The following is a 21,056-nucleotide window of genomic DNA, read 5'->3' as shown; positions in this document are numbered from 1 at the left end:
CAAGAGCATCAGATTTCATCTTTTATTCATAATTTATACAATCTCTTTAAATTATTGCTCAATTTACAAGTTGCATTTCTTGTCATGCTCATGTTACACCACAGGTCACATAGATCAAGATCGTAGAATCTCCCCAAGCTTTTCACACTTTGGGTCAATCAAATTTGTTCTCTATTAAACCTAGAAGCTAACTAGCCAACAAAAGAATTAAAGTGCAGACAGAAGTAAACCTCAGTGAGAAATACTGATCCTCTTTTAGGTTTGAAATCTTCTTTGCTGAGGCAGATGGTGTCACGCATTAAGGTAGATACTGAGATACAAACTGACTGATATCTCCACAACAGTGCCCATAAAGTAATTGTGAAAATTATTGGAGTTTAGATCCTGTATGCTGCATAATATCTCAGCAGAACTCAGTTCTCATAAACCGTTAAGGCCCATAAATTCAGCAGATTCAATAAAGTAAGTGACCTACTGAACGATTTTACAACCTTCAAGTCCTAGCAAATGTTATATTAACATTGCATTGTGGGACAGGTAAAAAAGGTCAGATAGTGGAAAGTTTGCTTTAAAAGTGATGACTTTGTCCCAATTTATAAGAAAGCTTTTGATGAACTTTCCTGTGTGTAGAAAATCTGATGAAAGCATCTGTATTTTGATAATCCTCAAGGACATCAACGCTGAAAATAATTTTGACATAGTACTTGCATTTAAGCAACTTAAAAAAAATTTAAATAGTTTTTAAGGATGGATTTTTCCTGACATAAGGCACCCAATACAAAATCATGGCAACTTTAAAGAAGCCACTTAATCCCTGCCATTCTGTGCATTTCAAGCATTAAACAGAACATGGTTCTGAACACTTTAAAGCAGCCTTTACATAACTGGCATTGCAAAACAGCAACGGACAACCCCAAGCCCTGTTGCTAAACACAATCAGTATGTTTTTGTGAAAACATAACTGACAACACAAGGCATAGCTGAGAACTCTTCACACTCATGGTCAGGTTTACAAAATCTAAATAAACTGTTATAGAAATAAATGACAAACAAATACAACAATCCTTGTTGACCCACCAGCAACAGGAAACCTTTTTTGGCTCAATTTCATATTTGGTCCTATTGCTTTTTCCCTACCCAACCATTTAGTCCAAACTTTCTCAGATCAACAAAGAGTTTTTCTGGCAGCCCGAACCAAGTTTCCTCCAAAACCATTGAGGAGGTCGCACTGCTCCAGCTCATGATAGCGCCCGCTATGAAGAAAGCAAAGCACAGTGGTTTTGCAGGTTTCCTTGCAGGGCTCTGACACGTGTCCTTTATGCCTGAGGTACCAGAACTTTTGGAAAACTCGGTCATCATTGATAAAGGTCCGCAGCAGTCCATTGTAATCAGAAGGGAACAGACTGGAAAGACCATAGGCCTCAGTGGCACGGTACAGCAGTGTCCATTTTGGATTTGGTTCTGGGCTGTGGGGCGCCCCTGGACCGTGGTTTGCCTCAGTGAGGTTAAGGATGTAGGTTTCATGGTCAAGCACAAGACGAGAGCTACCTTGGTAATTCCCATCAACATAATAGACACGGTATCCTGGAAAGAGAAAAACACATTTCTTTTTAGCTGTGTGGTTTGTTCCGTTTGAAATGTTAAAAGATCACTCAACTAGTTTATGACCTCACCTGGGTTCAGATTAACATAAGTAGTGACACTGGGGGCAATGAATGCGACTCCCAATGGGCGGGTCAGGGTCATCTCATCGTAAAACATTTGGAACTCATCCAGATGTGTATGACCAAAAAACTGTCCAGCAATTGTACTTTCATATCTGTAAAAAAAAAAAAAAAAAAAAAAAAAAAAAAAAAAAGAGGATGTAAGGAATAAATAGTGAAAACTTTACAACCCGTCTCATCTGATAGGTTGCAAAGAGTCGGGCTGTCACATGCAGCAACTAACTACAGTAGGACTCTGACCTTTAAATTAAAAAAAAAAAAAAAAAAAAACCAAAAACTTGCCATCCTGGTTGCTAAAGCAGACAAAAAACTATTTGACATAAGTGACCCAACCATGCAAATGCACAATGTGAAGTGAAACAAACATTGCTGCTAATAAGTCAACCACATTTAATTATCATCACATCTGCAAATTATCCCAAAGTACTAATAATCTCAACTGACTACCATATACTGGCAATTACACTTAATGTAGATGGCAGCTACAAAAGACAAGTAGCATTTATTGGGGAAATGACTGTCCCATATTACAGGCTTTGGCCTGAAACTTCAGTACCAATCACGTAGAATATTAACATGAAAGAAAACTGCTGAGTGCACAGAATGTAATCTTCTTCCCTCTGTGACAACGGCAAGTAAACAGGGCACAAAATGATGTACCACTACTGCAGTTGTCTTTACTGCACTACAACATTAACTTATAACAACTCAGGGATTCTACATCTTTAGGGTTAAATGATCCATGTAGCTACCTGTTGACAATGTGATAGTAGTTCCAACTCCAGCTGCCAAGACACAGGCCAGGTGGGATGTGACCAATAATATGTACCTAAATACAGGAGGAAGTGACAATATGATGATGAGGATTATTGTACTATTAAAAAAAAAAAAATAAAAAATTCTATTGCAATGTCATGCCCAGCACCAGTTGCTAGAGGGCAGTAAAATGCCTCATAAAAACCACACTGGGTTATCTTTCAGTTTTATAGTGTTAAGTGAACAAACTATCCTTAAGTCTTCTTTTCATTTAGTAACATTAAACCCTCCCACACTCTGCTTTGTTCATGTCATCTTTTGTTTTTGCTGCTTTACTCACCTTCTCCCCCTTGTCCTCACTGGCCTGAAGTATATGAACTAGCCACTGCAGCTGGTTAGCAGGGTCAGTAGAGTTCACCATCAGCCAGAAATTCTCTCGGGCACAAAAGTTCATGTTGAGAGACACCACCCTTAGACCAGGCTGAATCTCCACTGTGTAGAATCCTCCATATCTGAAATTGCACCCAGATATAGTTGGAGGACATATTTCCAAAGTCTTTGAACAAGGAACAATATTCTCAGAAATGTGACCCCCTTCTGTTTGCAGACAGTTAAAATGTGAGTACGATTATGGTGAACCGGGATCTGACATAAACACAGTTCCTACTTAATGATCTAAAAACAAACCGTCTCCTTGACGTTCACTTTCATTTCAAAAAAGCATTCATGTCTTATCTACAAGGTGGTCTGCCCTGCAGAACAACATCAACATGCAACCGAATAACAATTTTTTATATGTAGAATGTGAATCAAGAACCTTAAAGTCTTCAAAGCTTGCTCTGGTAACCATGCTGACCATTCCTCTGCCATTGTATCATAGAGCCAGGCCGTGGATCTGTTGCCATGAACAAAGGGTGGTGGGAAGCTGTTCACAGGTGTACTCTCATGGTTCCCTACAGCAGGGTAAACTGTCACATTAGGTCCCAGGTGCCTGCACAGAAGATAGGAAGAGAGTCAGTAGCTGCTTGGATCAAATCCAGGTAACACATGACAAACATCTGATCAACACAGCAGCAAAAAACATCCTCAACAGGCTGTGAGTCACAGTACAAGAGCATATGGGTTTAAATGGGTCTGACATTTCAATACTATATTTCATCAATTATTTTATTAGAGAAACGACACTGACAGGTAAGTGGTTGCTGGTAAAGGTATCTGCAGTAGTACATGGACTACACATGCACTATGTTATGTGTGAAACAAGCAATTACATTTATCATGTGTCAAAAAACTCAAATTTGATCTTAAAGCAAAATTACTTGTGGATGAGCCTGGAGATGACTGTAAGCTCTGACAGCTGCTGTTTCCTGGTTTGAGCCCAAACATTGTGTGCTGGTATGTCTCCGGTCCAGTAGACCCAGTCCCAGGGTCCGTCTCTGGCAGCATTTTCCAGAAGGTTCTCCACTGTGCGCAGAGGGAGGTCACACTTACTGTAGGTTCCCCAGTACCCAGCCACTCTCCGCCTCCAGCTGGGAGAGCCTGAGTCTTTACGACAACACAGAGGGTCCTTGCAGTCTGCGGCACTGCCGGCTTCATACTCCTGTCAGTGGAGATTTTTTTTTTTTTTAAAGCAGGACTTCATCCAAAACAAAGTCAGGTGACCAAAATCATGCCACCCTTTTCAGTGTAGTCATGCGAGATTTCCTGGGAAAGCTCCAACATCCTTTCAAGTAAATCAGTAACTTCAACCTTTTGGACGGTATAACCTTGTGATCCTTGACGAAATAAATCAATATGAAACTGCATTCAGTGCTCGCACACATGAAATAGACTTAAAAAGAAAGATTTGTGTACCAGCACTTGCTATGATTATTTCAATAAAATTCTGCATTGACTTATCTCTCAGCAGCACAACGCTCACCTGGTCCCAGTGGATGTCAGTTAAAAACAGGATCCTGCTTTGTGGAGAGCCAGGTTTGGGAGGAGAGGGTGGTTTAACAGGAGGCTTAGGGACTTTTGGCAAGGTGATGTTCCAGGGTGCGTAGATGTCAAATTTGCCACAGGAAGGCCCCACCAGCAAGGCGCATGCTTCAGTGGGCCACAGCAGGGACTGCTGCAGGGCCCGGATGAAGTCATCCCTGAACAGCTCTGTTATTTCTCTACACACCAGCTCATCAGCCAGATGAAGACGGATGCATGCCTCACCTACTGCATGTGCCACTCGCTCTTCATTTGCATCACTCTACACGAGGTAACAAAAAGGCAGAACAGAATCAAAGAAATGGTTTGAGAAATATCGCTTCATTGACAGAAGTAAAAACCTCAAACTTCCTGAAAAAGCAGCCAAACCGAAATTAGCTTGAATCATATGGACATTCCAACTTACTAAGCCACAATATTATGCGCAAATCACACTCTTGAATCAGTGCACCATGTAAGTGTAATAGTTACACTTTGCACGTGAACAATAAAATTAATCCGGCCAGTTTAGAAAAGTGTGTTTCTGAGGTTAACAGCTGTAGCTACTGAACGACAGGAGCACTTGAGGTCCAAAAAGAGACCATATGATCGAGGTGTCTCAAGTATATTTTTGTGCTAAATCAGCTATACGCACTGCGGGATATGAAAAAATTGAAGTGGTACTTCTCCATATGGGGCACTTTGTGTCACATGCTGCATTTGCTTGCAAACTTGAGTTACCCTGTCTTATAGAAGTCATAATAAACTGTGTTAACCTATATTAAATGTAAGTATTATGTCCACATTAAGCAACAGGATGTGAATTACTCACATTGTCATCACAATTTAAGACAGAAATTATCTTAATTCATAGTAAGAAATTATTATAAATTACTGACATTACAATAAGGAATGAAATATAATTTTGAGTTGAAGCAATAATTTAGCCCACAGTTCAGTCTAGGATGTCAGAAACTTTTTAACTGGTTATCAACACAATGAAAAGAAGTGGGCAAACAGAAAACAGGAACAACAAAGACGTATTAAAGTTACCCTTACATTTGTCATTGTCAGTGTAATGAACGGCGTGTCTTGATCTTGGCTCCAACCCTAATGAAGCTTATCATGTTCAGTCTTTTTTACAAAAACCTCCTGATATGATGAAAAACAACCTGACACCACCAAAAGTTCAGCTTCCAGACTGACCAACAAACACTTCTCTTTACAACATTTCACTTCTCGTAGAAGTTGCAGCACAAATTGAAAAATATACCAGTCAGGAAAGCAGCACTGATCGCTGGGCATCATTTTTATCTAGGTGTAACATGTGCAGCAGATATGCTGATTGATACATATATGATCATGATTGTGGGTTTTTTTTTTTTATCTGAGCAAATTTCCTTCCTTCTGTCTGCCCACTACTTATACTGCTTTTATTCTGCTAAGGAACTATTTAAGATCTCAGACTTCCTGAACTGGGCCGTGGTTGGTTAAACCTACAGCTGAATGATCTCACTTGGTTGCAGCTTGTTTAATTACGTTGAATTCAGGTGCTATTGACCACAGGAGCTGACAAGGAGCACCAGCATCCCCTTTAAAAAAAGAAAGATGTGTTGAAGGCTTACCAGGAGGGCGATATCAAGGATGGTGAAGACTGCTTTGCACAGGGGGCAGGTGACATTTCTCCAGTTAAATCCGACGTGTAGGCGGCTGTACTGCTCCATGAAGACCAGGCTGGACTGTCCTGAGGTCCGTGCTGGATGGCAGGACGCAGACAGCGGCAACATGAGGACCAGGGTGCATGTTATCATCCCGAAAGAGGGCAGCAGTGTGGGGAGCCTCATTGTCTTGACGGCAGGTGTCCTCCGAGGAGTGTTTGTCGGCAGCCACTGTTTTAAGACACGAGCAAAACCAGACAAAAGGCGAGGGGCGTCAAGGAAGTAACACTCAGCGGTTCAACTTAACACTTGTGTTTGAGAATAAGTGATTCACACACCCACAAACTTTTTTTTTTTTTTTTTCCGCTGGGTGAACCGGCAAAAAGCCTGGCGACAAAGAAGCTAGCTAACCTTTACCACTGTACCTCCAAAAAAAACAAAAAAAAAAACAACAGGTGCCGACCGGAGATGTCGTCGTCGTCTCCCCCGGTTGGAGCTGCGGACACAGGCGGGTGAGGAGACGGAGGACGGTCCCGCTTCCACCTCCACACAGAGCAGCGGACACAAGGTCGGTGAGCCCGTCAGTCGGCCAGCTGCACACCGCTTGTTATGATCCGAGGCTCCCTGCGCTGTCCTGTGAAGGCACAGAAAGTCAGCTGACTTATCACGTGTCCAGGCTTTTTTTTTTTTTTTTTTTTTTTTACCTCCTCTCTTCCCGAGCAAATTTGTAACATGAGCCGCAGCCGATTGATCACTGAATTGCAGCGGTATTTTGCGAGGTGAATGCATTGACCCCTCAGCATGTGGGTACTTTGTTTCCCTTTCCCCTTATGCTGCGTCATGTCAGCCATACAGTGGCCACTGCAGAAACAATCATAACCCCAAGTTACCTCTACGCCCATCTACCCCCCGAGAAAACCGATGCTAGAAAAATCAATCAGGGATTTCATTAGCTGTTATACTTTGCTTCCTGCATCCAAAAAAAAAAAAGAGCAGTTTTCTGACAGTGAGCCGAGCTGAAATGCTCTCTGCATGTGGAAATGGTAAATAATCACAGGGTCCACTAGCTGGAGTTTTCAGCCCCATCTTGTGGCCTTCATCAGTGGATAGTTTGTCTCCACTGGATTTGGCTGAAAACTTTCCAGTGAGCTAAGCTTGTGCGAAGATTTCTTTTTATATAAATAAATAAAAGGACACGGATTTGTCATAAATATAAAATATTTATTGCATTGGCATTTGTTAATGTGTATAAAAGCAGAGTTTCTATACACATTTCTTTGGATCAGTTTCTGAGCTTTCATGTCTGAATATAATCCACACTGGACTGAAAAAAGTTTTTCAGTTTAAGCTTTATAAAAGAGCAACAAATATGGGCTAAAGAACATTTATACCTCCAATTTAAATTATACAAGAAAAGCAATATAATACTTATTGTTTGGATTGTGTAGCTAAAGTGGTCTCTGACATTATTTACAGCAGCTTAGCAGATACATGATTGACGTGAAGATAAAGAGTGGTTTGATGATAAAAACAAAATAACAGGAGTGCACAAGCTCTTGCAGACGCATTCACTTGTCTTGCATCTTCTCCAGGATGGGGACAATCATGTCAAACTTGGGTCTCTTGGCTGGGTCTTCGTTCATGCAGAGCCTCATTAGCTTACAGATATGAGGTGAAATCCCTGGAGGAATGGTGGGTCGAAGACCCTCAAGAGCCACCTGAGAAATGGGAGGAGGTGATACAAAGTCAATGTTAATATCTTTATATCAATGTTCACAATCTTTGGGACATTTTGAAGGTATGGTGTTTGAAGACGGTTTTTTTTTTTTCAAGAAATACATGTATACTGGAAGTGAACATAAAGTATAAGCCTGTCGGTAGATAAATGCTGCACTCGCTCACCTTCATGCCTATCTCCATGTGTGAGAGGTCAGCAAAGGGGACCTCCCTGGTAACCAGCTCCCATAGTAACACTGCAAAGCTCCACATGTCAGCAGATCTCCTGTTGATGTCTTCAGGCCTCTTCTGCAGGGCTGAAAACCAAGAGGGACAAGGAAAACTATAAAACATAACAGAATAACTCATAGAGTTTGTTTTTATTCTGTAACATGGGCAACACAACAAATGAACAACATGACTACCACTGAAGATGGACTAAATTATATAGCACAGTATATTTTTAACTGAATGACTCATAAGGTCTAAGGAGGCATTGTGGGAGCAGGATGTAGGCCGGAATAAGGAGAGTAAACAGGAAAAAAAAAGGAATAACTACCTTCAGGGGCCATCCATGCTGGAGAGTACATACGGCCAGGACACTGGAAGGAGAACTTTGCATCTGCCATGCTTATTCTGGCTGTCATGTCCTCGTCAATCTACAAATTCATCACATCAGCTTAATAGTGTTTTACTGCAGTGGCAGTGATAGACTAAGATCTTTTAGTGGTCAAAGACAGTACTTACCATGACGTGCTTACTGTTGAGGTAAAGCCGTGAAACCATTGGTTCTAAGGTGTGGAGGAAAGCCATGCCACTGGCGATGTCCAGTGCAAACTTCACTGCTTGGTTTTGGTCAACCACCAGAGCTGAGAAAGAGGGAGAAGAAAAAGTCACAGGAGAACAAAGAGACAAGAAGGGCCAGAGGGAAAAGTAAATAGTACGGTGGGATGAAGATGGATGTGCAAAGTCCTCCATCTATAGTAGCAATCCTCAGCCATAGTTTCTTTGGGGCTGGAATAAACATCAATGCAAATTTATCCGTTTCCATTTCATACATGTACTTGAAGTACTTACTAGTGCCCTGGTGGAGTATGTTGTACAGGGATCCGTAAGGCATGTAGTGGGTAATGATGATAGGGTGAGGGGATGGAGGAGACTGACAGGCCCCGAGAACAGGCAGAATGTTTGGATGAGAAAAGATCCTATGCAGACACAACAGACAGAGAAAGAACATGTATTTAATATTAAAAAAGGAAGAAAAAAGTAAGTATTTATATCTTCTTCAAACAGGGAAGTCTGTCTCAGCTGATAAGGAATTAACCAGTTTAGAGCTCTGAGGAAACCCTATTTAAGAAATGTCCTAAAAACTTGCTCTACATGAGAGAAACTCTTAGAGAATCCATATTATTGTACACCACATCTGCGTCAATTAAAGCTCAAGCTGAGCAGTACTTTTTGAAGCTCTTTCATTTTTGCAATCCATGTCAGATTTTATATCGCCCCTGAATTTTTTTGTACTTTTAAGTTGGCATCAATTCCCAAAAGAGGGCAACAACTGAAGCCAACACGGAATCACACTGCCAAGTTCTCCCTATTGCGAAGTCAGCCTTCCTGGTAGGGGATCATTCTCTGACATGGTCTGCTCAGAGGTTTCTCTCATTCCTGTTTTTCCTTTCAGTTCATGAGGGTCTGAGGTTGGTGGGACTGATTAAGTTTGGCCAGGTTAGGTAATATGTTAATATAGTTGGCTATTTCTCTGTTAATACCTGTGACACATACTTGTGAGTAGCTCATTTGGGATACGTACGTCACAATATCGTATTTATATCAATAATGATTCACTGAATGCAGCGGTCCTTCTTCAGGCTCTGCTAAACCTGTCTTAACACGCTTGTATGAGCTGACTTACAGCTCGACACAATCCTCTCTTGCAATTGTCTGTGCATGTGTCAACATAAGAACCTCTTTGCCTTTTAGGCAATAATTTGTCCAGTAAAAACACAATGCACAAACTGATGCAAGAACATTAACATGAGCCAACGCAATAATGACACACAGGATTCAAAGTAAGATTCCATTTTTAACTATGATGGATTTCATGTCATAACAGACTTGTTTACTAACAGAGGGTGGTTTGTGGGAGTTTTTCACACTGTAGAGCAGAACACATGACACAGGAATGAGAGCCAAGGAATATTTCACGAAACCAACCATAACCCATTCCTTTGACCTCTAACAATAAAAACTCCTCTGCTCATTGCACAAGATCCAAAGTCCTGCTTGACCACTGACCTCATTCACTACTAATCAATCACATCCAACCTCACATTAGCACTATGTTTACCCAGATGTGAGGAGAGAGAAACAGCAGAGCCAAATGTATTAGCCTCAGTTTATGCAAGCAAACAGATTGCCAGCACATGACCCAATGATGCCCATAAATGAATCTTGATATCACTAGTTTATGTGCAGTCACCATAGGAAATACTGTTAAGGGCCAGAAACCTGAGTTTTGGATGCTCCTCGTTGAAGTCTCTGCTCTTCCTGGTGGTCCAATCTCTCACCTGTAGCACCTTCACAACAATCTCATCCCCTTGCCACCGGCCCTGCCATAGCTGCAGACAGAGCACAGGGTCATAGTCTAGTAAACAACAGGGAAGCTGACAAAATTTAAACAAAAACAAAGCAGTAAACACTAAGTGCAACTGACCTCTCCTGACTGGTTTTCATTAATCTTTGCCAGGAGTGAAAGCTGCTTATAATCAATACCAGCCTGCTTGTTGAGGGTACCATTACCTGTAAGAGCAAAAACATGAATAGTAAAACAAACATCTTTATTTGAGATGATGATTCATCCTATTTTATGAAATTCCTACTACTCACGAGGTCGTGTTCGCATGGTGCCCTTCCAGAAAGTTTCCTTATAGGGGACTTTGGTCATACTCTGGCCCATTTTTTCTGCCTTTTCTAAAAACACATGCATGCAAAAGAAGTACCAATACAAAATAAAGTGGCAAATCTTGAGTTGTGCTCACATTATTATTTTTTTTTCTTTCACGGTAATAACCACTTAATGTGTTAAAATGCCCACAAATGACCTCTGACCTTGAAGGAGCTGTCTTAGGTGAGGCTTGGCCTTATCCAGAGGTGTCTGTCCATACCTGTTACACATACACACCTGGGCACCACTGGCCACCAAGTCCTAAAAAAATGGGTTAAATTATGTTATTTACAGAGTACATGATGAAATGTACGGTTTTGATTGTAAGCAAATACACGAGGGGCAACAGAAGCTCCACTGATTAACAAAAAACACTGTAGTGGCCATTTCTCCCCACAAGAGGGTCTTTTTTTTTAGCCAATGGGCTGTCTGTGTGTGTGTGTTTCAACGTACCTCTGCCACTTCGTCTTGACCCCAGAAGCAGGCGTAGTGGAGTGGTGTGTTTCCATGCTCGTTGACCGTATTGGGGTCAGCTTTGCATTGAATCAGCTGGCATTCACAAGTTATAAAGTCAGAAAACCGAGCAACAAAGCAAGTTTTCTCCCCCCCGACAGTGTATAAACAACGCATGCACGGCCCAGTTGTAACCATATAAGTATGTATGACTGTGTTTACCTTAGCCACGATGTCTCTGTGTCCATGACTGGAGGCGAGATGTAATGGGGTATCGTCTCCACGGTTCATCACGTTAATGCGAGCACCTCTCATGATGAGCATGTCAACAACGCCGCTCCTCCCTTCCCTGCATGCCCAGTGGAGAGGGCTGAAGCCATGGTCATCACTAAAGTACACGGCACACAGAATGAAGAGCAAACAAGAGAATAATCAGCTCAGCAACCTTTAAGCTGTGACAGACTTGCTTTTTAACACTTGAAAATCTAACAAGATTGCCTTTATAAGTAGGCGACATTTAGAGGTAAAGGCGTGCTTTGTTGTTTCGACTTGTGTGTATGAGGGTGCTGGTGGGCTCTCTTAATAACTCTAAGCATATGTCAGCTGACAAAATACAATCTGTGTCGTTCTTTCTTTGACACACAGTTACACAGGTTCTCACATCCACAACCTGCAAATCTTTATTTAGACTTAAGCACATGCTTGCCTGCAGCCGTTACCCATCCAATGACTGGCCTAGTGATAAATGTGTCTGTGCAAGCTGGAATGCCTGCTAACATATTCAAAGACACAAACACACAGACAGCGTACATAGCACTGCTGCAGTCTGCAAGGAGCCAAACTATCACCTACGTGTGACTGGCCCCCTTCACCCAATTGAGCCCTTTACATTAGCTGACCCCACGGCAGCTGCTGTGGCTTCTCACAGCTCCCCGCAAAGCCACAAACTTTACACTATATTTAACAATAAAACTCTAGAGGGCTTGTATAGTCTGTAGGAAATAGCTGCAGTACTAGCTCACACTAAAGTGAAACAGCAGTTAGTCACATTCTCTTTCAATTCTGATCCAGCACTGTCGACAGATAGTTCATAGTCTGTACAACCCTGTGTGCTATAAAAAGTAACAGGGGAAAAAAACTCAGGAATGACAGAGCAGAAAATACACAGAGGAATCCTCGGCTACACATTCTCTCTCCTTTTTTTTTCATGTGTCTTCCTGTGTCGCTTGCTCCCGGGGGAGATCAGAAATTTTAATTCCTCATAAACAACATACTTTCCAATGTATAACACTTAGGACATATTATTGGATACTCTGAAGGGGGGAAAAAAAGGCCGCTTCACACAGTTGAGCCTCTTCAGAGTAACAGCTAAAGCAGGCCTCCAGCGTAATGACTGGTCTCTCAGATGTTTATGTGGGACTGCAGCTAGCTGCCTGAGAAGCTCTGTCAGCGAGGGCTTGGCCCTGTATGGAGTTGAAGAGAGGAAATGGCCTTGGCTGTTGCGTGGTTGGCTAGCCGCTCTGCAGCCCTCAAAGTCAACGTCAACAAACTGCACATATATGGCCTGGCCCAAGAATGAGATAACAAAGGTCTTTAGCAATGAGGTCTTCTCGCCCTACTCTAGCAAGGGAATTATGTAAACAGGCAGAAGTGCCCTGTATATCTAATAGGACTGCAACTCAAGACCACTATAAATTCATCTAATCGCTTCCATTTTAGATTAAGTAATACTTTTTTTTTTAATGTATAAGATGTCACAAGTTGTGAAAAAAGCCCATCACTTGTTCCCAGCAAACACAGTGACACTTTTTAAAGTGGTTGTTTTGTCTGACCAACAGTATGAAACCCCAGCTATTCAATTTTAAACAATCAACCAAACCGTTTCAGCACTATAATCAAAAGTTTTTCTCACTGAAAAGCACAGGTTAGGTTATATTCTGTCCTCATTTATGAGTCATCCATGTCGCCACACAACCTCCCAAAATCACCCACTGCTTTAATACACACAGACAGTTTTTAGGGATGACATCATGAGGAGAGAAATCCAAGAAGAAAGGGGGAAAAAAGTACAAACCGGACTGGAATTACCAAAGCTGGGTGATGTTCAGCAGTATGTGGAGTTGCAAGGAGAGTACAATATGGAAACTATTTGACCACCTCTAATGCGCCAAGGATTTCTTTGTATGCACACACACACACACACACACAAGCACAGAATCACTCACCTACCATACCAAATGTGGTACGTTTGCTTTAAACGCACCACAATGATTGGTCCAATCATTTGAGACTGTGCTCCATGTGTTATTGCACTGACATTATAGTAATCTGCAATGCAGTCATCTTCAGGCTTTGTATATGTCAGTGGAGTGTGTGCAGATACATCTGCTTACCCCAAGTTGAGGTCATTCTCTGTGTTGTCCAACCACAGACGAACAGCCACAGAGTTGCCTTCTCGACACTGTGTGAAGATGTCATCCATAATTACGCTGTTGGTTCCCTCTCTTGACTCTTTGCTCTTTTAATCTCTTTCAAGATCAGGAGCATGTGGCCTGCAAAAGGTGTTTAAAAAAAGAGACTCCTGTCAGGTTTGTATAAATTCTTTGTCCAGGCACTGTGCATCTTCCAGGGGGCTTGATAACAAGCAGGTAAACAGACATTACTCGCTGTCTTCTGAACCTAGGTCGACTTGTATGAATTCACTGTCCTTAATGTGATTAAAGGACACTAACCCCTGATGTGTGAGCCTGACTGTACATTCATCGTATATTCCTAAACAGCAATTCTCATTTTAATCCAGCCTTTAAGCTTTATGTTGATTAGTAGCCAGAGTCCAGCGAAATGAAATTATGAATCCAAGTACTTCAATAGCTGTACATTTTTTCACATTTCCCACATTTCCCCACCGCTTTATCTTCCTCCGTGGAATCGGATGGACTGGCCTGTTGGATTACTTTGAAATCTATTGTTAAAAAAAAAAAAAAAAAAAGTCAAAAGTGAAGTTGGACATCCACTATAAACCCTCCCAAGCACAAAGGAAAGAAAACTATAAAACACACAAAAGAAGTCTTCAAAGCTCTTACCAGCTGCCAAACGATCGATTTCTTGTCCGTTTCTTTTTCTTTTTTTTTTTTCTTTCTCCTTTTCCCCTGAAAGTCGGTCGTCTCCTCAAATTTAAGAGCAGGGAATGGTCGGTCTGAGTCCACGCCCCGCTCCTCCGAGCTGATGCACACAGCTACTGGTGAGAAGTCGGAGGGGCCCTGCTACTGGCTCTGCCCAGCGCCGGGACTCTCACACTGCAGCGGCCCCTGCTGGAGGCAATGCAATGCAAATAAATAATAAATAATAATGATAATAAATAATAAATGTAAGCATACATTTGAGACTATGATGCATCAACACACAATTCTCTATTTTTTTTCTAAATGCGTGGAAAAACAAAATTGAAGACACAGGGATATATAAGGAAAAGAACAAGTAGTAACAACAAGTATAAACTTGCTTTTTTTTTTTATTAGTTTTCCTGTAAAATCCCATCTGTAATAAATTCACGGCCTGTTCTGGGGCCTGACTGATGCTGAGATCAATATCAAAATCAAAGAGTATCAAATCCAGTGACCTAAATTGTTCACATTTTTCTCTTTTCCTTTCACATGAACACTTTAGATGCGGGATCCTGAATTTACTTTGGCTTAAGAAGAATTTTGACCTAGATGGGTATTTTCCATAACAGTAAGAAGAACACAGGTGCTACTAGTAATATTAACGATGCCCCTCCTCTATTCAAGTGTTTTGTCTTCGTTCATTCGATTATTTCCACCTTTGCTGTCCGCTGTGGTATGTTTAAATGTCTACAGTGAAAAAGGCCCATGTGTACTGTTGAGAAATGAACTTGTTAGCGCTCTCTGGTAGTCAGACTATGTGAAGTCTATTATTACTGATTTTATCAGTAATAAGTGTTGATGAAGCTTTGATAGGCCTTTTCCGCAGAAGACTTTGTCACAATAGGAAAAGCACAGGGGTAAATAATAAAAATCATTTGAAGTGAATGCCATTTGCCTTTGCTTCAGTTTCAGGGGCCTGGTGTTGTGAATGCTGGCTTACTGTCTTAATGTCATGGCCTACTGGGACACTTGAATAAAAGTGAGCCATAGGTAACATTAATAGTAACACCTGTGCTTTTCCTGCCGTGGCAAGTCAAATTACCTACTGTGAAAAAGGCTTATCCGTGTAAAATTGGAGCCTGACCAATACCAGATTTTTAGCCTGCTATTAAAGTTGAAGAATATAAAAAAATCCAAGGATATATCTGCTGAGATTTATTTTTTAACATAAATGCTTAACATAAACATTATGTAGAAGGATCGCCTTAAAATGGTCATTAAATAAATATGACCATGATATGAAGCCTATGAGGACACTTCACAGTTTAAAGCTAATATTGGGTCATATATTGGTTGGCCTGTATGTCATATTAGCGATATATGTTAATTGCAGGTAAATAGTTTTATATTTTTGGTATAATTGGTTGTCCCTAGAGTACATTACCTGACTTACAAAGTACCTCACAGCATTGATGATCAGTGACTCCAAAAGAGACTTAAAATTAAAAAAATTGTAGAACAATTATACTTATTCCGTGTGCCACCAAATCTTTTTTCTTCTACTAGCTGGTTCCTGACAGGGATCGTGAATCTCACTGGCTCTGACTGTACAGCAACAGTGTGGCTAAACATCCTGACTATTGCATGACCATAATGTCGAAACAATAGTTTGAACTAACCATCAACATACTTTATCTAAAAGGAGGCCAATTTCTTCTAAAGTCCTGGACTGTCACAGCTGTTGGCTGACAGAACATCACAAAGCTTGTGGTCCAGTAATAAATATCTTTTAAGATCTCTTATCATGGCTTTGCTGCTGGATTAGAGAGTACATAACATTGTACAGTGCAAAGACAGGAAATGATGGGAGGAGAGAGAGAGGTGATGATATGTGACAAAGGTCATGAACACGATTCACACCCAAAGCCCCGCGAGCAAATGGCATACGCCCCAGTTAGGGCATCCGGCAGCAGGATGACCTTTAATGTTTGCAAATAACAAATACAACATGTTGTCACTGGAGCATTTAAAATAAAGAAAACATGACAAAAGTATTGAATAATCTCTTGTTTATTGCTGATAATTATATATTTTTGCCCTTGCTGTGTCAACTAACACAATAATTATCAGGACTGAGTGTGTTTGGGGAATCATCAGACTGAGCTGGTCCAGACTTAAGTCCAAATGTGATCAAGCTTCCACAATCCAGAGCTGCAGACTGGAGACTGATTACTGTGGAGCCTCCATTGGCATTATCACCACCACTGCACAGACACACTGTCTATCACATATTCATTCTTGTTACTGCCTCTCATCAGAAAAACATAGTTGTAAAGTTTAACACCTGGATTTTGTCTGTCACACTTTGGTGAGACTGTAGCTAGAACAGGTCATATGACATGATGCTATCATATATAGAAGTTGATGAAAAGTTATTTTATAATTTATGTCAGTCTATTAATCAACTATTCTTTTCAGCAACACAGAAAACAGCTTGGGACTGCCACTGATGGGCTACTCTTCAGATTTGTGTTGTTTGTGGTGGGAGTCAGGACCATATCACTAACTGTGTGACCAGCTGAGACAGACCCAGACTGGGCATCATTACTGGCCTGACTGAGGCGAAACCTCTGGGGCTCTCTCTTGGCCTGACAGGCTGTCTATGGATTTTGACACTGTAGGTGCAGCGACTGTTGACACAGGCACATCTTCTGACAAGGAGGTTGGTTTAGATGGAATAAACACAGGTACTGAGCTCCCAGACTCAGTTTGGCCACCAGCTACGGGCGGCTGTGGAAAGCCTGCTGTATAAGATGGTCCATTGCCAGCTTTATTAAGTACTGCACTGTTTACTGTTTCAGTTGCAGGTGTGAGTGGTGTGGCAGCAGATAAATTGATTCCTGTGGCTGTTGTGGATTTGGACACAGCAGCATCCAGTTCAACTGGAATATTTGATCCTGCTGGCTTTAAGAATGAGCCATGGGCCTCTGGTCCAACATCAGTCACTAAAGGGGTCAGCAGTGCAGGTGTTTGTGGGGATGGCGATGCAGGTGGGGCCTCTGTGGCAGAAGACCCTGTAGACACAGAAGAAGCCGCCTCTGCTGCCCTTGCATTCTCTGCAGCCTTACTCTCCATCTCCTCCATCCGGCGCTGCACCATCCGAGGCATCAGCTGCACGTAGGTGCCCATCAGGCGGTGGTTAGACCGAATTAGTTTCCCCGCACAGCTGTCCACACAGCGCTCCTGGACAGGCACCAGAAATCAGAGGTTATGAGTAAGTAACTACATTATGTGTTTATCATACAATATTAGGCCAAATGTATGTAGACATGCTGTTCATATCTGCAGTTTTCTTCTGTGGTCTGGGCCCTCGGTTGCAATCAACAGAAATGTGTGCCCCTGTGTCCCATGCACAATACTACGTCACAAGCCTGCAGAGCCCTGACCTCAACCACATCCAACACCTTCGTCACACGTTATCACCCAATATCAGAGGCCGAGCTCACTAATGCTCTTGTGGCTGAATAGGAGCGAACCCCTGCAGCCAGGTTGTAAACATTTGTGGGACGTCTTTCCAGTAGAGCAAGGCAAATAAATAAATAAATAAGCAAAGATCAGAATATACATGCCAAAGGTTTTAGACTGAAATGTTCAGCTGTATCATACATGGGTGTGCTGTCTGGGTGTCCATATACTTTTGGCAATGTACTACATTAGCAGAGAAAGGGCAGGTTAAGTAAAGGTGGTCGGACACACAGCGGGGCAAAACACGCAACACTCACAATCAGAGCTGCACCTGTATTCGTGTGTAATGAGTCTACACATACAGCTGACAAGTGAATTCAGACTCCCACTGCTTACCTCGTCCATGGTGAGGTTTCTGTAGTTGAAATTGCTGGTGCATCGCTGGAAGCAGATTTCAGTCATGCGGTTGTAAACCAGAAGGAAATCCCGCAGCTGCAAGAGACACATACCATCAAACATGCGTTCACTTGCAATCAAGATAAACGTAGCTGTCAGCGGATGCGAAAGTGACTTACATTTCTCAGTTGTTGGTCAGGCTCCATCGCGATTCCGTCTGAAGCTAAAATGCTAACATGAGAGCGGACCAGCTAATAAATCACTTAAACCCTGGGCTTTCCCCGATTCTCAGCTATCTGAGGTGAAGGATGGCACAATCCCGCAAGACGTAGCTTATATGCTAACATTTACATATCACTGATCGCACATGAACTGATTCAGGCAGTGGGTTAAAGAGGAATGACATTCACATGTTCGCTGACAACGACGAAGCCAGCTTCCGGTTCGTAGCTTCCGATTTGGCAGTTAAGGGAAGGTTAAGGGGGAAGTTAAGGGAAACTTAACGTACACCTCTGAGCCACGGATTCTCCGTTTTTTTGCACCATATTGTTGTTGGAGCGTGTTTGACATTTTTGATAAAGCCTTCAAAAATAAAAGAAAGAAAGAAAGAAGGAAAAAAAGAAAGAAAGAAAGAAAGAAAGAAAGAAAGAAAGAAAGAAAGAAAGAAAGAAAGAAAGAAGGGAGATTTTACTATTTTGTTTACACTTATCAGACCAGGTCCAGATCAAAAACCACTGTACTTTGACTGGTCAAACATATAAAGTCCTTGAGTTGACCTATGTCCATTATCTCCACATGATCAAATCAGGACAGGTTTGAACTCCTTTAGCTCCATGTTCCACACATTTAAGTTATGTAGACATTAATTTTCTGCATTTCTGCAAAGTGATGCAGTGATCACAACTTTAAAATGTATTATATGGTTTGTATCATCTAACACAAGTACAGATATCACTTGGGAGCTACAACTGTTCCTATCATGGAGTAAAACTAATATCTCAAACCTGTTTATTGTGTCGGCTCATTCTCCACCACTGCACAGAATATGCACAGAGGTACAAGCACTATACTCACTAGCATTTACCAAAAGATGGGAGCAAAGAGTTTGAAATGCAGATATAGGCAAATGCAGGGGTGTGCACAATTCACGGTGGGAAAATCAATGGAGGGAACTGTCCTACTGTGACCGGCTCTCAAATCAAGAAGCACCTTTAATATCGAGAAGTAAACAGACTGGAGAAAATATTTAATGTTTAATGTTGCTGTTCTTTTCTCAAATTTGGGCCTTGATCTGTACATAAATATGTATAAACAAGAGAAAACGTACATGTTTCTTAAATAAATTCAGTATATGCACATGTGTACATCTACAGAATTATTACCTTCTTTTTGTGTACATTTCTAGACAGCGTTTCTAGTTTTCAGGGCTTTATTGTTTAGTTTAAATTCTACTCACATGCTGCATATTCCCAATGAGCCTGTATTTAGTAAAATTGCCACTAACTAACTAACACAAATGGTAGCCTTCATAAGAGATGAAGAAAAACCCGAAAATCGGTCGCTCAACACTGTAAATTATGTTTCCCTTAATTTCTCCCTGAAGTGCTGAATCGGAAGCGGACTTCAGCGCATGGATGTATAATAAGACCTGGATGACGGATCTAAAAATGGCGCCCATTCAGTTCAATACAAGTTGCTCGCCTGGCGCATACGCCGAAAAAGTTTCTGGCTTCCGGGTTACTTCCGCGTTATGCGGCCCATAGAGACTGCGCAGTAGTGTCACTCCCATCATGCCTTTGGGCGATGAGAACGAGCGAAAAACGTTCTCGATCTGGCGCTGCGCGTTCACGAGTGCGTTCATTGTGTGCACATCCTCCTAAACTTTGATTTATCAGTCAAAAAACTTGCTGAGTGACTCTCAGTGCTGCAAAATGGAGACAACAAACATGTTTACAAGGTCTTTCACCTGCATTTATTTAGGTTTGTTATTCTGAGTTTACTGTGTGTGCAATCACCACTGGAAGTGATCACATACTCATCAAGCTCATATCATTTTACAGGCTTTATATCTGAAATGAATTCAAGATCTAAAGATCTTGCTGACTGAGAAGAAGAGTGCACTTAGGTGAGGGATCAAGGTGGAGCTGCAGAGGGAGCAGACTCAGCTGATGGAGATTCACGCCCACAGATAAATTCTTTAAATCATATGTCTGGTAATTTCCATTGAGTTGTATTGATATAAGACACAGACGGGTAAAACAAGCTGCTGCCACTGCCCCAGACAGACAAAGTGACAAGAGACGAGGAAGTGACGTCCTCACTGATGAGATGAGACTGTCTCTCAGCATCTTATCACTTATTGTAATACATTTAAAAATCTTTAAATCTCATCTCTGGTCATTTCCTTACAGGGAACAAGCTACAACCACTGCCCCAGTGACAGAAAAATGACAATTGACAAGGAAGTGACGTCCTCACTGATGACCTGCCTCAATGAGAGGACTGAGTGCATTTTCATTTTGACCCCTAAAGAGCGCAGTGGCATGTAAATGTAAATGCAATGGCCTGAGGGCTGTTTGTTCATTATGTTTAAATACTGTCACTGCAGAGCAGGTTCAGTCTTTGAAAATCATCATTTTAATATGTTCGTAGAGGAGTACACACATGAGTATGTGAAAATGCAAAACGGAGTACTGCATTTTCTTTTTAAATTATACTTAAATAAAGCATCCTGTGGGAAGTGGGCTCACATGACTGCTGGGCTGAGGAGCACAGGTGGAGAACTGGGCAGCTCACACAGGTGTCTTGAGTTTTCTTTGTTCTGTGTCCTCCGCTCATTCTCCGTTTGTCCTTCAGCTGAGCTGCTCTCATCTTTGTTCCT

General features: G+C 41.6%; 3 protein-coding genes across 9 annotated transcripts; all 3 read right to left on the bottom strand.

Moving 5' to 3' along the window:
• Positions 1-8: 8 nt before the first annotated feature.
• On the bottom strand, positions 9-6,708 carry smpd1 (sphingomyelin phosphodiesterase 1). Of its 5 annotated transcripts, none has more exons than XM_071461281.1 (9): positions 6,523-6,708; positions 6,065-6,328; positions 4,402-4,722; positions 3,800-4,080; positions 3,298-3,471; positions 2,821-2,992; positions 2,477-2,553; positions 1,674-1,819; positions 9-1,584 (listed from the first exon to the last, which is right to left on the bottom strand). In XM_071461281.1, the coding sequence occupies exons 2-9, from the start codon at positions 6,281-6,283 to the stop codon at positions 1,166-1,168; spliced, it is 1,809 nt and encodes a 602-aa protein (XP_071317382.1). In that variant the 5' UTR covers positions 6,284-6,328; positions 6,523-6,708; the 3' UTR covers positions 9-1,165. The 5 variants fall into 5 exon arrangements, with proteins under 5 accessions (XP_071317382.1, XP_071317383.1, XP_071317379.1 ...); XM_071461282.1 differs by having other exon boundaries at positions 6,561-6,703; XM_071461278.1 differs by having other exon boundaries at positions 6,509-6,702.
• Positions 6,709-7,297: 589 nt separating this feature from the next.
• ilk (integrin-linked kinase) lies at positions 7,298-14,450 on the bottom strand. 3 transcript variants are annotated; one of them, XM_071461272.1, is made up of 14 exons: positions 14,294-14,420; positions 14,088-14,172; positions 13,604-13,762; positions 11,433-11,598; positions 11,211-11,306; positions 10,922-11,018; positions 10,700-10,783; positions 10,527-10,612; positions 10,322-10,431; positions 8,891-9,018; positions 8,561-8,682; positions 8,373-8,472; positions 8,000-8,130; positions 7,298-7,815 (listed from the first exon to the last, which is right to left on the bottom strand). In XM_071461272.1, the coding sequence occupies exons 3-14, from the start codon at positions 13,690-13,692 to the stop codon at positions 7,666-7,668; spliced, it is 1,359 nt and encodes a 452-aa protein (XP_071317373.1). In that variant the 5' UTR covers positions 13,693-13,762; positions 14,088-14,172; positions 14,294-14,420; the 3' UTR covers positions 7,298-7,665. The 3 variants fall into 3 exon arrangements, with proteins under 3 accessions (XP_071317373.1, XP_071317372.1, XP_071317371.1); XM_071461271.1 differs by having other exon boundaries at positions 14,117-14,172; XM_071461270.1 differs by lacking the exon at positions 14,088-14,172 and having other exon boundaries at positions 14,294-14,450.
• Positions 14,451-16,368: 1,918 nt separating this feature from the next.
• timm10b (translocase of inner mitochondrial membrane 10 homolog B (yeast)) lies at positions 16,369-18,607 on the bottom strand. The gene is made up of 3 exons (XM_071461277.1): positions 18,355-18,607; positions 18,176-18,271; positions 16,369-17,557 (listed from the first exon to the last, which is right to left on the bottom strand). The coding sequence occupies exons 1-3, from the start codon at positions 18,379-18,381 to the stop codon at positions 16,919-16,921; spliced, it is 762 nt and encodes a 253-aa protein (XP_071317378.1). The 5' UTR covers positions 18,382-18,607; the 3' UTR covers positions 16,369-16,918.
• Positions 18,608-21,056: the final 2,449 nt, after the last annotated feature.

This window comes from Trachinotus anak, unplaced genomic scaffold (genome assembly GCF_046630095.1).
Source record: "Trachinotus anak isolate AG129_WGS33_773 ecotype Australia unplaced genomic scaffold, CSIRO_AGI_Tana_v1 ptg000024l, whole genome shotgun sequence".
NCBI lineage: Eukaryota > Metazoa > Chordata > Actinopteri > Carangiformes > Carangidae > Trachinotus > Trachinotus anak.
Note: the sequence above shows the minus strand (reverse complement) of the source record. Positions and strands in the feature narration are given on the sequence as shown.

Bases quoted from the DNA above. Each gene is read 5' to 3' on its own strand.
- smpd1 (XM_071461281.1), bottom strand. From the start codon at position 6,283: ATGAGGCTCCCCACACTGCTGCCCTCTTTCGGGATGATAACATGCACC. The intron at 4,081-4,401 runs GTGAGCGTTGTG...CTCCACTGACAG, and splicing joins CTGACATCCACTGGGACCAG to GAGTATGAAGCCGGCAGTGC. The intron at 3,472-3,799 runs GTAATTTTGCTT...TCTTCTGTGCAG, and splicing joins ATCTCCAGGCTCATCCACAA to GCACCTGGGACCTAATGTGA.
- ilk (XM_071461270.1), bottom strand. From the start codon at position 13,692: ATGGATGACATCTTCACACAGTGTCGAGAAGGCAACTCTGTGGCTGTT. The intron at 11,599-13,603 runs GTAAGCAGATGT...CGTGTACTTTAG, and splicing joins GAGAATGACCTCAACTTGGG to TGATGACCATGGCTTCAGCC. The intron at 10,432-10,526 runs GTCAGTTGCACT...CTCTGTCTGCAG, and splicing joins ATGAAAACCAGTCAGGAGAG to CTATGGCAGGGCCGGTGGCA.
- timm10b (XM_071461277.1), bottom strand. From the start codon at position 18,381: ATGGAGCCTGACCAACAACTGAGAAAT. The intron at 18,272-18,354 runs GTAAGTCACTTT...TGTCTCTTGCAG, and splicing joins CTGACCAACAACTGAGAAAT to CTGCGGGATTTCCTTCTGGT. The intron at 17,558-18,175 runs GTAAGCAGTGGG...GTGCCTGTCCAG, and splicing joins GAAACCTCACCATGGACGAG to GAGCGCTGTGTGGACAGCTG.